Consider the following 15,550-nt stretch of genomic DNA (forward strand, 5'->3'; position numbering starts at 1 on the left):
CAGAATAAACTCTTTAAGAGACTTAAATGATCCTTACCTTGATCATTTTTAGAATTGATACCTGATAGTTAAGATTGATTTTCATTCTGGACATGATGACCTAACTCTTTGGTGCAACTCCGATTGTTTTGCCCATAACCCACTCTAATTTTGCCTAGACATGTTGCCAACATGCTATTGCTTGTTTATACATGTGAAAAGTGTGGGATTAATGTTGATAATGCTGTTCATGTTACTACCGATGATTATTTTATTTTTATTCTTTGTCTGGAACTGTATCAATGCTTTCTTCTGTCCTTCCTGCTTGATAAATAATGTAGTTTCTAGTTTGTTGAATATGTTTTTGTTTTGCAATATCAACAGATTGGTAGCAAGATAACCAGCAAACGTGTTGCTCAAATGCTGGAGGACGGCTCAACTCGTTCATATATTTTGGTTGATAAGCATCCTTATCGTCATGATCCTTCTCATATTGTTACTCACAGAATTCAAAGTTCCATATATGAATTTGCAGATACTTTAGTCAGAACTCAATTGCCCAGAAAACCTAGTAAATGGAGTCAATATCTTCAAATAATAGATAAAATGGTAAAAACCTCAGCTGATTATCTTGTTTGTTACATTTTGTGTTGGCTACCTTTTTTCTTCCAGTTGTTGCTCCAGTTGTGATTTCCTTTAATCTTATGGATATTGTATTTTCACTTTCTCTTTGTTATTTATTGGGAAAAATCACTATCTTCTTTTTCATCGCATAATCGGACTTCCTTCTTTTATCACTTCATTCAATGCCATCTAGAGGACAGTTTCTATGTGCTATGCCACACATTGCAGCTTACTGATGGTTATGGGGTATTTTGGGGTAAGACATATGATAAACCAAACACATACACACACTTATACTGAAGGGTGACTGCTGTAAAAATTTGGATGTTGGCATGTATTCTCTACAGGAAAGTGGGCTAGCTCCTTTTCGCTTGAGCTCTCAGTGTGTTTCATGTATTCTCAGTGCCAGATCAAGTTCTGAGCTCCCATTGCCTTCTAATTCAATGTGCCAAATTCTTGGAATATTTCATAGGAATTTACTAAAAAAATGCTTGATAAAATGATGTATACTGTACGATATTTATGGATCTTCTGTTATAGGTTGCAGAAGAAGTCTTGTTTCAAATTTATTCTGGCTGCTCATTGACAGAGCCGTATGTTGTACGAGTTACAACGGAAGCCCTGGCCGATGATGCTGCTTTATTTGTTGGAAACGGCATGGTCATACGTGATTGCAACATGTATGGGCAAGGTTGGGTGAAACCTGCATCTGGTAATGCACCTAGCATGTCAAGCCTTGGCACTCGATTCAGGGGAGTACGAGTGGCTGGTAATAGAGGGGCAAGTGGTATTGATGGGTTGCTTAGCACAGCTATTGGATTTGCAGTGGGATGTAATAAGCGGGTAAGTACGTAAGTTTTATTTGCGTGGTCTTAAACTCTTGATAAATCTAGACTTTCATCCATACAATTTTTGGTTGCTCTTTTGGTTTGTACTGATAAAACTCAACATTAACACAGCTAAATGGGGTTAACTGGATATTGCTTCTCTGCCCTTGTGCCATTCAGTTGTCCAAGCAATGTTGTTATCCCAAAGCAGTTCATAACTTTGCTCACCATCTTCTTTTCATTTCACTTTTTGTATATGCCATAGACCTTTATATCTTCTAACATGAGTACTACCATCCATTCTTATGAGTGCACTCAATGGCCAATTTTCCGGATGCCGATACCACATTAAATGACATGTCCATTTACATTCTGCCAGGGACACCTAAATAAAAAGTTCATTACCAAACACCCTAAAAAGGAAAGGAGGGTGGGGGGAGCTATACGAAGAACAAACCTTATCAAGATTGGCCATTAGAATCAAAGTAGAGAAAGATTCATATCCTGGGATTCAACAATAAGCTTCAATAAATATAGAGTTCCATTAGCAGTCTTTGATGAACAGAGGCAGGCTAGTAACAGATTAACAGATGAAGCCCCCCTAGTAAACGAGGTTGGCGGTAATGGCAAAGATTCTTTGTCTGATAGCTTCAGTTATAACTTCTTCTACGCTGTTGAAAGCTGGATCCACATTAGGTGTGTGATGCATAGCTAAAAACGCCAGTCACTGTCTGAATGACTAAACAAATACCAGCTAACGGACTGAACCCCCACCAATAACTATGTTCCTTATGGGAGGGCGTGTTGGATGCCACTCTATTGGGATGAAGTCGGGGAAAGGCACATGTTGGTAATTCTTCAAATATATCAATTCAGTTTAATTGACAAGGGAAAGATCCTTACCTGGATTCGCTTTCCCTTTTGTGAAGTATTCGCAGCGGAAGTAAATTTGGATCCACGTTCTCATTCCACCACCAAATCTCTACCGGGATGATTCCACAATCACAAGGAAAGGGAAGTATTTCCACAACCTAAATGCCGTGTGGAAAGGATGGGATAGTGATCTAAAGCAAAGGAAGTAAACCTCCAATGGGTTTCTCCTTCCTGCGTTTCTTGGAGAGAGGGAGAGAGAGAGAGATGGGAAACGCCGTTTCTGGAAAACTTACATAATGCAATCACACTCAATTATGCGGTGGTTACCAAAATATATAACCCTATTTTGTAACCGCCCTAATAGTGAGTTTCCAAATTTGCCCTTGAGTATTTAATTTATTAATTAAATTAATAAATTCCAACAGCTCCCACTTGCACAAGGGCAAGTGTTAATCTTTCAATGTGTCCCAGACACACATGTATATCCCAGATATACACATTCAATCTCTCTGCTATGTATCCCAGATACATAGACCTCTTGTGTCCCAGACACACATGTATATCCCAGATATACATATTCAATCTCTCTGCTATGTATCCCAGATACATAGACCTCTTGTGTCCCAGACACACATATATATCCCAGATATACATGTATATCCCAGATATACATATATATTGATCTCTTCACTATGTATCCCAGATACATAGACCAACTGTGTCTCAGACACTAATATCCATAAGTCATATTGGCAAAATGGGTTGTGCGACCGGTGATATACCTGCACGCGTGAGCCCCAAACTAGAAACCTTCCCAGAAGGCCAGAATGGCACATCACTCAAAGAAACATATCAAATAAGCATTAGTATAACACAATGTCCTGGGTTTATTCAAACTCACCAGACTGAAGGTATCTCGATCCCTCTGAGAGATCACCTTCTTGTCCTTAAAATGTTCACTACTGTAACACATACAGTTGGCGCCAGCAAACACTTTTAGGGTGCAGTTGAATCAAACCTTTCCTTTCGCCCCAGACCATCACTACACTTAGGATTGACTCCTTTCCCGGTAGTGCCCCTTTAGGTCGAATCTATCATGACCATAAGTAACACCCCAAAGTAGCCACATCAATCCTTCGTTTCATGATGTCGTCGAAAGTCACTAAGAACACTAATGGACCATAAGGTCCAGGACTTACACAATGAGAGGAGCAGGGATCCATCCTCTCATTTCCAATGATCGCTAAGCACACATAGTATGATATACGTGCTATGGTGGAGCATTCTATATACAATAGAACGTATGTCCATCTCAACACCATACAAGTCTTAGTCTAGTCGCAACCTCTTGCGTCTAACCTGAGTTGCTTTATTGTCGCCACCCTAGCGCCACATAAAGTACTCGCACCTTGCTCCTATAGGCAACATGAATAGTGGGAACATTCATGTCGATTCTCTTCACAATAGAGAAACTCATCTTGATTCCAAATCAAGGCGACATCATGATTATGAATTGACCTACACAAAGTCATTCACAATCTGTCTCATCTCTGCTCGCCTCTAAGGCGCCAGAGGCGAATGCTCGTGTGAGTGAGCCATTCTCTTGCCTATTGACATATCTTGTTTTATGCTATAAGAACACAATCACATAGAAAGTGAATAAAATAAATGTTGGAATGAACTCATATTACTCATTAATAAGAAAGTCTCAGTACAAAAGTAAGTCACAATCTACGCACACCCAAGGATTTTACATGAGAAATAAAAACATCCTTGGCTATAGGTTTGGTAAGAGGGTCAGCTACCATCTGACTAGTAGATATGTGCTTAAGTACAACTTTCTTCATTGATATAATGTCTCTAACAAAGTGATATCTCAACTGTATATATTTGGTCTTCCCATGATACTTGGGGTCCTTAACATAGTTAAGAGCTGCCGTACTATCACAGCAAACAAGGGTAGCCTCTTTGGATGTCATCACAATCCCAATATGTCGAAGGAATCTCCTCGACCAAACAGCCTCTTGAACCGCAGCTGAGCATGCCACATACTCTGCTTCCATGGTCAAGAGGGATATACAAGCCTGCTTCTTGCTACACCACGAAATGGCCCCGCCATTCAGCAAGAAAGCATATCCATAGGTTGATTTGCGCTCATCGATGTCTCCAGCCCAGTTGGCATCTCTATAGCCAACTAAGCGCAAATCCAATCCTTGGTAACACAACATGTAGTTACTCGTTCCTCTAAGATATCTCAATATCCTCTTGACTGCTTTCCAGTGCTCTATGCTTGGGTTTGATTTGGTACCGACTAACCAAACCCACTAGATAACAAATATCCGGCCTAGTACACATTATAGCGTACATAAGGCTACCCACTGCACTGGAATATAAACCTCTTTCCATCTTGGTTTTCTCCTCTGGAGTCTTAGGACCTATATGAAGGCTCAAATGAAAACCCTTCTCCACTGGAGTATCAATTGGTTTGCAGTTGTGCATCTGGTATCTCGTTAAGACATTGTCAATATAGGTCTCCTGAGATAAACCCAGTAATCTCTTTTGCCTATTTCTGACAATATTGACACCAAGCACATAGCTTGCTTCACCCATGTCCTTCATATCAAATACGGAGGACAACCATTTCTTAATGGCTTCCAATAGCTCCTTGCTATTGCTAGCCATAAGTATGTCATCTACGTAAAGTGTCAGAATGACAAAATTACCATTAGATCTCTTGGTGTAAACACAGTGGTCTTCCTCAAGCATGGAAAAACCATTTTCCATCATAGCTTGGTGGAAGCGCACATTCCACTGTCTAGATGTTTGCTTTAAGCCATATATGGACTTCTTAAGCTTGCACACTTTGCGCTCAAGTCCATTAGCTTCAAAACCTTGAGGTTGATCTATATAGATCTCTTCCTCAAGTTCTCCATTGAGAAAAGCAGTTTTTACATCCATCTGATAAAGCTCCAAGTCCAAGTGAGCAACAATGGCTAGTATGAGGCGGATTGAGGCAAACATAACCACAGGGGAAAAAGTTTCCTCATAATCAACGCCCTCTCGTTGGGTGTAGCCCTTAGCCACTAAACGAGCATTGAATCTCTCAATAGATCCATCCGCCTTTCTCTTGATCTTGAGAACCCACTTGTTCCCAATTGCCTTTCGGCCCGGCGGCAAGTCAACCAAGTCCAGGCATGATTAACTTTCATCGACTCCAACTCTTCCTTTATTGCTTTCAACCATTCCTTTGAGCTTGACCCCGCAAGAGCTTCCTTGCACGCTCTTCGGTTCATGCTCATCGACTGAAGTCATCTCACAGTCGATCTCTTCAGGAGTTACCACGTAGGCTTCATCCTCTATGTCGAAACATCGACGAGGAACTAGCCCGCGCCCACTACGGTGCAAGTGCATGTCAGATTGCTCACGCACTGAGGTAGCTATCACATCTGCACTCCCACTCCCATTAGGATCTTCTGGATAAACCCCAGGTTCATCATCCAGAATCTGAATCCCTAGAGTGACAAGACCATTATCTTGTATCTCAAAGAATTCCGATGATTCTTTGTTAACTCCTGAAGAGATGGAAAATCATTCTCCAAGAATGTTGCATCCCTAGACTCAAGTTCCGTTCTCCTCTCACTCTCATCTAGTCCAATGAAGACATGGCCCTTTGAGGGTTTAGAATATCTCACAAAGATACACTTTCTTCCTCTGGGTCCAAGCTTTCCATATTGGTGAGAAGTAGAGTGAACATATGTTGCACATCCCCATGCGCGCAAGTAACTCAAATCTGACTTCCTTCCGGTCCACAACTCATATGGTGTGGAAGGAACCGATTTGGTTGGAACTCTATTGGGGATATAGGCCGCAGTCAGCAAAGTATCTTCCCAAGAGATGGGTAGATTTGCTTGCGCATCTCACCATGTCTAGCAAGGTTCTATTCCTCCTCTCAGCAACCCCATTTTGCTGTGGAGTCCCTAGAATAATAAGTTGTCTAGATATCTCCTTTTCATCACACAACCCTTTGAACATATCGGAGAGATACTCTCTACCTCTATCCTTTCTAAGAGTTTTAATTCTTTTATCTAACTGATTCTCAACTAAGCTCATGAATTTCTTAAAACATTCTAGAGCTTCTGACTGATGAGAAATTAGATAAATGTGACCATACCGTGTATAGTCATCTATGAATGTGATGAAATAAGCTTGTCCTTCTCTAGTATGCACATTCATGGGTCCACACACATCTGAATGGATAAGTTCTAAAGGAAGAGAGGCTCTCAAAGCCTTTTTAAATGGATTTCTAGTTGCTTTTCCTACTAGACATGACTCACAGGTTGGCAAATCAGATAGTGAACCTTGGCCTAAGAGACCTTCTCTTGCCAACCTGTTCATCCTATCTAAGCCAATATGTCCTAGTCTAGCATGCCACATATTAGAATCAATACACACAGTATTTTGGCAAACAAAAGCACTACTATAATTAAATGAATAATCAATTGTATCCAATACAATGAAACCATTATTAAGAAAACCATAACCATAACTGTATCACCTAGATACAAAACCAAAGAATTGTTTTCTAATACAACTCTAAAAACCATGTCTCATAAACCACTCTTGTTTTTTGTTCCCACCTCTGTTACTTTGCCTAGACCACTGAGGTTGAGTTCTCTCCTTCTTTGCGCTTGAAGCCTGCACCCTTACTAGTGCTTACTTCAGCAGCAAGTACTTTAGTGTGAGGGACATCGGCCAACATCCAATCCTCCTCTTGCTCAAGGTGCTTGGCAGCTTGATCAAATGTCTTGACCTCATCTACATGAGTTAAGAAGATCTTCATATGCTCCCAAGACTTAGGCAATGACCTGATGACTACAGAGACTTGCTTCTCATCAGTCTTTTGGCGCCCACATGCGCTCAACTCACTAATCATGTTAGGCATGATGGTTATATGCTGCTTCATGTTGTGACCCTGGCGCATCTTATAACCGTCAAAGGTGAGTCAGAGCTGGCGGCCTCTTGTGGTGGAAGTCCCTCCGTACTGGAACTTCATAGCCTCCCACAAAGACTTTGCAGTCCTATGCTTCTCAAATCGAAGCATCAGGCCATCCCTCATGGAGCTTTGGATACTAATCCTAGCTACCCGGTCCTTCCTCTTCTAGGCATTGTAAAGCTCAAGGTCCCTGCGATACTGTGCAATGGTACCTTCCTCAGGTGGGGACATGGTCTAGTTTATGATTTTCAGCATGTTCTGTTATTCTAGGAGATACTGCACCTTTCGGTGCCAAAGGTCATAATACCTCTTATTCAGTTTATCTCCTTTTGCGAAGTTAGCAACAATGCTCTTGGTAGCAGCAGTTTATTCTAGAGATATTACATACAAGAATGAGTTCAATTAATCTAGCATAAAACACAACTCATGCAACAACAAACCATACTAGCATAGTCAACCTACGGGATAAGCATTTAAACCAAAAGAGATGCTAACAAAAATTCAATCAAATTCTTATGCAAACCCACATAGACTTATACACTAGTTTCATTCTGTGCAAAAAACATGATTGATAGACCCATAAATAAAAAACAATTTTATTAAAATAAAACATGCAATCATGTTAATGCTATGAGATGGTTCACACAGAACACTTCTACCTCATTAGCTCCCACTAGGCCCTCAATGCTCAAACATCACATAGATTGTGAGCCATTGATGTCCAGTAAATAGAAACACATTCAAAACTGGACAAAAAAAAATGTTTTTTTTGATTTTTTCATGAACGATTTTTTTCTCCAAAAAACGATAAAAACACGTTTTTTCACAAAAAAAAAATCATCCAAAAACACACAAAAAATCCAACAATAAATTTTAAACAAAATTAATTATTATGGATAATCAATTCATGCAAAAATTTACAAGGGAAATTCTCAAGGATCCTCCCATTTGGATCTAAACCCAAAACATAAGGGTTTCCAAAAACCTTAACAATTCTCCCATGGGTTTCGTATTAAACCCTGGATTATCAATTCATGCAAAAAATCATAAGGGAAATTTACAAGGATCTTCTTATTCGGATCCGAACCCAAAATATAAGGGTTTCCAAAAAACCCTATCAATTCTCCCATGGGTTTCGTATTAAACCCTTTATCCTCCCATTGGATCCATACAATTAAATTAAACAATGGGGAGGAACAAAGAACCGTGGGAACCAATGGCTCTGATACCAATGTTGGTAATTCTTCAAATATATCAATTTAGTTTAATTGACAAGGGAAAGATCCTTACCTGGATTCGCTTTCCCTTTTGTGAAGTATTCGCAGCGGAAGTAAATCTGGATCCACGTTCTCGTTCCACCACCGAATCTCTACCGGGATGATTCCACAATCACAAGGAAAGGGAAGTATTTCAACAACCCAAATGTCGTGTGGAAAGGATGGGATAGTGATCTAAAGCAAAGGAAGTAAACCTCCAATGGGTTTCTCCTTCTTGCATTTCTTGGAGAGAGGGAGAGGGAGAGAGAGAGAGAGAGATGGGAAACGCCGTTTTTGGAAAACTTACGTAATGCAATCACACTAAATTATGCGGTGGTTACCAAAATATATAACCCTATTTTGTAACCGCCCTAATAGTGAGTTTCTAAATTTGCCCTTGGGTATTTAATTTATTAATTATATTAATAAATTCCAACAGCATAGTTTAGGCCCGGAACTAGTTGACATTGGGTGCGGCTAGGGAAGGGTAAATATTTTATTAATTTAGGTTATGAAGGCCAGGTAATTCTTGAATTAGCAAATGATACATAGTGCAATACAGTCAAACAAGGTGTATAGTGGGTTCTTGACCGAGCAACCTACTAGCTTTTTGGAAGAAAAGTGTTGGTTGAGTTCTACTAGGAGTCCAATTCTATTAGAGTTTTTATTCATGTAAATCTCTTGTTACCCAAGTATGGGTATTAATGTAATAATGTACTTTCCACTTAATTATAAATAGAGGGCTTGGGATCACATTGATCACTAAGCCATTCTACCACAATCGACTTTCTCAACATGGCATCAGAGCCTCGAGACGATTAGGGAAGAAAACGAGGAGAAGAGAAGAAGCTACCACCACTGCCGCTGCTACCATCACTGCCACTGCTACCGCCACTGCCGCTGCTGCTTCTTGTGTGTAGGAAAGAACAAAAATAGAATCGCAGCAGCTGCTGCTTCCTGCTTCAAGAACAGAATCGCAGCTGTTGGTCGCTGCTTCCTGCTCCTGCAACTGCTGCTTCCAGCTCCAAGAATAGTATCGCAGCCAACACAGTTTTCTTCTGAATCGCAGAATCGCAGCCAACAGAATACAGACAGTTTTGGCCCATCGATCGTCTGAATCGCAGAATATCAATCGTCTAATCACACCCAATTCGCAGAATATCGACCATCTAATCACAATGAGTTTTCTCTGGTTTTTTCTTCTGAAACTCTTCGTCTCCGTCAAATTTTTTCATCTGATTCTTTCTTTCGAACCTTAAATCAAGCCCCAACTTGTATCGAATCATATCTAGTTTCTTTTCCCCCTTAGCTACCGTTTTATTTGCCCAAAAATAGGAAGAAACAGAATACGATGGTTAAGGGGCTTCTTTGGTAAATTTACTTTTTCCCAGGGACCTAATTGCAAATTCGCATAATTTCAGGGGTTTAGTTGTAATTTCAGATAATTCCAGGTGCCTATTTATAAATTCAAATAGTTTTGTGGACCTATTTGTAATTTCAGCTTTTCCAGGGACTTGTTTGTAATTTTCCAAAAAGAAAAAAAAGGGGAGGAAAGAAAGAAAGAAATGAAGAGAGAGAGAGAGAGAGAGAGAGAGAGAGAGAGAGAGAGAGAGAGAGAGAGAGAGAAACATGGTGTTTATATGCATTTTTTGAGAGAGAGAGAGAAACATGGTGTTTATATGCATTTTTTGAATTGTGGTTTGGCTATTGCATTCTGCGATGTTTCAGTTATTTTTCTAAGGGTGAAGACTAAAGAATTGCAGACAATTTTTTCAACATGGCAACTACCGATGGTACTACTGCTCCCACCGGCACCGAACATTAGCCCACTCTTCATCCTCTTTTGGTAAGATTTGATGGAACAAATTATTTGATTTGGTCTTAATCTGCTTACCTGACTATTGCCGAAAGAGGACTTGTTGGACACATTACGGGCATCACTATCAAACCTACTACCACAGACGTTTTACAGGATAAATGGATCTCGAATGACTCTCTTATTATGTCATTCCTTTTGAATTCCATACATTCCATGGATCCTATTACTTGATATTGTAGCCCAAATTTGGAAGGCTACTACTGAAACATATGGACAGTTGGGGAATGATGCACAGGTTTATGAGCTACAAAAGAAGCTTCATAAGATTACCCAAAAGGAATTGACTATGGCCCAATATTATGCTGAGTTGCGATCTCTTTGGCAAGAGTTGGATCATTATGGGGATTATCACCCCACTAATCTAGATGATGTGACTACTTATAGGAAGCATGTTTATAAGATTCGGGTATATGACTTCTTGGTAGGTTTTGAATGTGGAGTATGATCAGATCAAAGTGCAAGTATTAAGTCGTTCTCCCTTACCTACACTAGAACACTCTTATGCCATTGTTCAGTGTGAGGAAAGCCGTCGATTAATCATGCTTCACGCTCCTATTGTGGTGAAATCAGCCTTACAGTCTATTAGCACTAAATCTTATTCAGCTAAGGAGATTGTCAAGTGTAAGCACTGTCGCAAACCATATCATACCAAGGCCAATTGTTGGAAGCTCCATGGGAAGCCTGCTGATTTTGAGCAAAAAAGAGCACAAAGAAGAGGAAAACCGAAAGCTCATATTTCTGAGACAGTTTCCACAACACCCTCTGCAGACGTTGGTTTTTCACAGGAGGAGTTCGCTACTCTGCGACATATTCTGCAGTCTTCTATTGTTGGTACAACCTTTACCACTGCTTCCTCTACTACTCATACCAACTCCTACCTTGCTACTTCAGGTAAAACTTTTACAAGCTTCCAAGCTTCTTCAGTTTTCACTCCTTGGATCATTGATACAGGAGCCACAGATCATATGACGGGTTTATCCACCTCTTTCTTTCAATATTCTCCAACTTCTGGAAAGGATAAAGTTCGCATTGCTGATGGCTCCTATTCTTCCATTGCTAGAAAAGGGACCATTCAGCATTCTCCATCACTTTCTTTGTCTAAAGTTTTACATGTTCCCTCTTTCTCTACTAACTTGCTCTCTATCAGTAGTCTTACACATTACTTGAATTGTAAAGTGACATTTTTCCCAACTTAGTGTGTCTTCCAAGATCTGGTCACGGGGAAGGAGATTGGACGTGGTAAACTAGATAATGGACTTTATTTGCTTGAGCCAATTGGAGGATCTACTTCTGCTCCGACTACATCTTTTAATCAGGTCCATTCGGTAATATCAGACCTTCATCAGTGGCACCGTAGGCTAGGTCACCCCCCTTTAGGAACTCTTAAGAAAATATTTTCTGATTTGGTTTCTTCTTGTAACGAGGATGATTTTTTTTTTTGTGAAGCTTGCATTTTTGCCAAGCAGACTCGTTCAACTTATTTACCTTCTCTTCATAATAGAAAATCTATTCCTTTTGTGCTAATTCATACTGATGTGTGGGGCCCTTGCCGACTTGTGTTTATTACTGGCCATAGGTACTTTGTTACTTTTATTGATTGTCACTCTTGTTCTACATGGATTTATCTTTTAAAACAAAAAAATGGGATTTTTCGATGTTTTCGTGATTTTCATAATATGATTAAAACTCAGTTCAATGCCACTGTGAAGATCCTTCGCAATGGCAATGGTATATAGTATATTGATGGTGAATTTCAGAGATATCTCTCTGACTTTGGCATAATAAATTAGACCAGTTGTGTTGATACAGCTGCCCTAAATGGGGTTGTCGAAAGGAAGAATTGGCATCTCTTAGAGGTAGCTCGTTCAATTATGATTGCTATGAATGTACCTGACCAATACTGGAGTGATGCTATACTCACTGCTTTTACCTTATGAATAGGATGCCTAGTAGGTACTTGGTTTTAAATGTCCTAATGAGATTCTCCAGGGAGCCTCTTTTTTTATTATTCCCTCAAAGATTTTTGGATGTGTGTGTTTTGCCAGAATCATAGCCCACCAGAATAAGTTGGCTCCTCGCGGCCTACGCTGCATATTTTTGGGGTATTCTGCTACTTAGAAATGGTACAAATGTTATCATTCTCCTTCCAGGAAAACCATTGTATCCATGGATGTAATTTTTCATGAGTTCTGCCCTTACTATACACCTCTCCAGGGGGAGAGTCCTAGAAGAGAGGAGTTTTTTTCCAACTCTAGATCTTCCTATCACACACCAACACAACTTAAGAGTTCAAAAAGAGTTTCTTGACCAGGGGGAGACTTCAGCCAGTATACCTGAGAACTCTAATCCTCCCCCTTCGTTTTTTGAACCATGTGAAGAACCTAGCCAGGAGGAGACCACTCCTGTGAGGCACACTGTTGAGGTCTTTCAAACCAGATTAACCAGAATAAGGAGGTGCAGACTTATCAGAGGAAGAATTACAACCGGCCAAAGCAGGTGGAGAAAGGTGACACGTTACCACTTCAGTCTCCCGGCTTCGGAATCGATTCTACTGTTCCCCTTGAGGTATCTTCATCTGATCTTCCTATTGCTGTGAGAAAAGGAGTCAGATCTTGTACTCAGTATCCCATAGCTAAATATGTCTCTTATGAATCTTTGTCTGATCTCTATCATCTATATCTGTTTCTAAAAGTTGGTAGGAAACCTATGCTAATAAGAGATGGAAGGCAGCTATGGTAGAGGAAATGCAGGCAATGAAGAAAAATGGTACTTTGGAGCTGGTTATACTTCATCCAGGAAAAAAACCAGTGGGTTGCAAATTGGTGTTTGTGATTAAACAAAACATGAATGGATCAATCAACAGGTTTAAGGCAATACTAGTTGTAAAGGGGTTTACACAGACCTATGGGATTAATTATCAGGAGCCTTTTGCCCCTGTTGCGAAACTGAACACTGTCAGAGTCCTATTGTCTGTAACTGTGAACAAAGACTGGAATCTGCACTAACTAGACGTACAAAATGCCTTCTATATAGAAATCCCACATGGTTTCTCCGATGACAATACTGCAGGGAAAGTTTGTCGGTTGAAGAGGTCAATTTATGGGTTAAAACAATCTCCTAAATGCTGGTTTGGACGCCTCCTGAAGGCAATGACTTCTATTGGGTACAAGCAAAGCAATGCTGATCATACATTATTTGTTAAGATTCAGTTACTAACATCACACTTCTCATTGTTTATGTGGACGGTATTGTCATCAAAGGGAATGATGGTGTAGAAATTCAAAGGTTGAAGAACTTTCTTGGGAGAGAGTTTGAGATTAAAGATCTAGGCAAATTACAGTACTTCTTAGGGATTGAGGTGGCTCGATCAAAGAAGGGTATATTCCTATCCTAAAGAAAGTATGTCCTAGTTTTATTATTAGAAGTGGGAATGTTGAGGTGTAAAACAGTTGATACCCCTATTGAAGCTGGAGCCAAACTTAAAGAAAAATAGGGAGAACCAGTGGACAAAGGAAGATATCGAAGCTTATTTACTTGTCCCACACCAGACCAGACATCGCTTATGCCGTGGGGATAGTGAGCCAATTCATGCATGATCCATATTCATCTCATATGAAGGCTGTTACCAGAATACTACAATATTTGAAGGGAACTCCTGGAAAAGGAATACTTTTGTCACCCACTGATAATCTAAGAGTAGAAGCACACATTGATGTTGACTGGGTGGGATCTCCTGACAAAAAGTTAATTTCAGGATACTGTACCTTTGTTGGAGGTAATCTAGTTACTTAGAGAAGTAAGAAACAAAATGAGGTAGATTTATCTAGTACTGAAGCTGAATATAGAGCTATGGTTCGTGGAGTTTGTGAGCTACTATGGTTGAAAGGCTTGCTACAAGATATTGGAGTCTAAGTTCCAAACCCTATGATGGTATATTGTGACAACAAGGTGCTATTAGTATTGCAATATGATCGAACTAAGCACATTGAAATTGACAGTTTTTTTGTCAAAGGAAAGTTGGAACAAGGGCTTATTTGCATGCCTTTTGTGAGGTCCGGAGACCAAGTGGCATATGTTTTCACTAAGGGTTTGAAAGAAGGAGATTTCCTTCCTATTGTAGGCAAGTTGGGCATGACTAATATCTATGCCTCAACTTGAGGGGGAGTGTTGGTTGAGTTTTACTAGGAGTCGAATTCTATTAGAGTTTTTATTCATGTAAATCTCTTGTTACCCAAGTATGGGTATTAATGTAATAATGTACTTTCTACTTAATTATAAATAGAGGGCTTGAGATCACATTGATCACTAAGCCATTCTACCACAATCGACTTTCTCAACAAAAAGATAGAAAAGAGAAGAAGGGAGAAAAGCACCAGAAGCACATCTAGTTTCAGCAGGAAAGAGAGGGCTAGATCTAAGAGGTGCTAGTGGTATTCTTAGCTGGGAATTAGAGCAGATGAAGATTGTTGCGTTTTCATCTTCTATTACATTGAGGTAGAGTAGATGAAAACAATGGATGCCCTAGGTTACAATCCAATTGAAAATTTGACTCTCTATTTGGACTAGAACATAAGGGTGTTAAGCAGCTACCTTACTAATACTAATAAGAAGAAAGGTTTGGAACCCAAGCAGGGATAGATAATATCTTACCTGTAGGGTTAACTATGAACTTCCTTGCCTGACTTGCAGTTCTCTAAGGTCTTCCATAAGGCTTCTTGAAGGTGAGGTTAGATAAATAAAGATGTGAATAGAATGGATGAGGTAGCTCTTTCTTTCGTCCTACTGGGAGGCTTAGATCAAGATAGACTGCATTAGAATTTAGAAGCCATTAGAAGTAATCCTCTCTTGTTATTATCATAGTGCCCTTTCTTCCACCTCTGAAGGATGGAGGGGGTATACAGAGAAAGAAGGATTGAAAACGGTCTTGCTTATCTTATCCAGCAAACACGTCCATAGAAAAGAAAATCAGGCTTGGCAAAAGACGACAGTAAAAGTGCATTTATCAACATGCCCGAAGCATGCTATTCTTGTACGTGCTTCCCTCTTCCTTACAGGGGAGCTGCTTTAGGATATAGTGGAGAGTTGGGGGGCACTCGTCATCTTGATCACCAATTGTCCA

General features: G+C 40.0%; 1 protein-coding gene across 2 annotated transcripts in view; it reads left to right on the top strand.

Moving 5' to 3' along the window:
* Window positions 1-15,550, top strand: part of PHYLLO (2-oxoglutarate decarboxylase/hydro-lyase/magnesium ion-binding protein) — a 107,912-nt gene that overhangs the window by 28,171 nt on the left and 64,191 nt on the right. For both annotated transcript variants that reach the window (XM_089158958.1, XM_089158959.1), the window contains exons 13-14: window positions 364-588; window positions 1,144-1,446. In XM_089158958.1, coding sequence (XP_089015084.1) covers window positions 364-588; window positions 1,144-1,446 — 528 coding nt within the window. The remainder of the gene's footprint in view (window positions 1-363; window positions 589-1,143; window positions 1,447-15,550) is intronic.

Source organism: Hakea prostrata, chromosome 6 (assembly GCF_041222555.1).
Source record: "Hakea prostrata isolate BN-2017 chromosome 6, UWA_Hpros_2, whole genome shotgun sequence".
In the NCBI taxonomy this organism is placed as follows: domain Eukaryota; kingdom Viridiplantae; phylum Streptophyta; class Magnoliopsida; order Proteales; family Proteaceae; genus Hakea; species Hakea prostrata.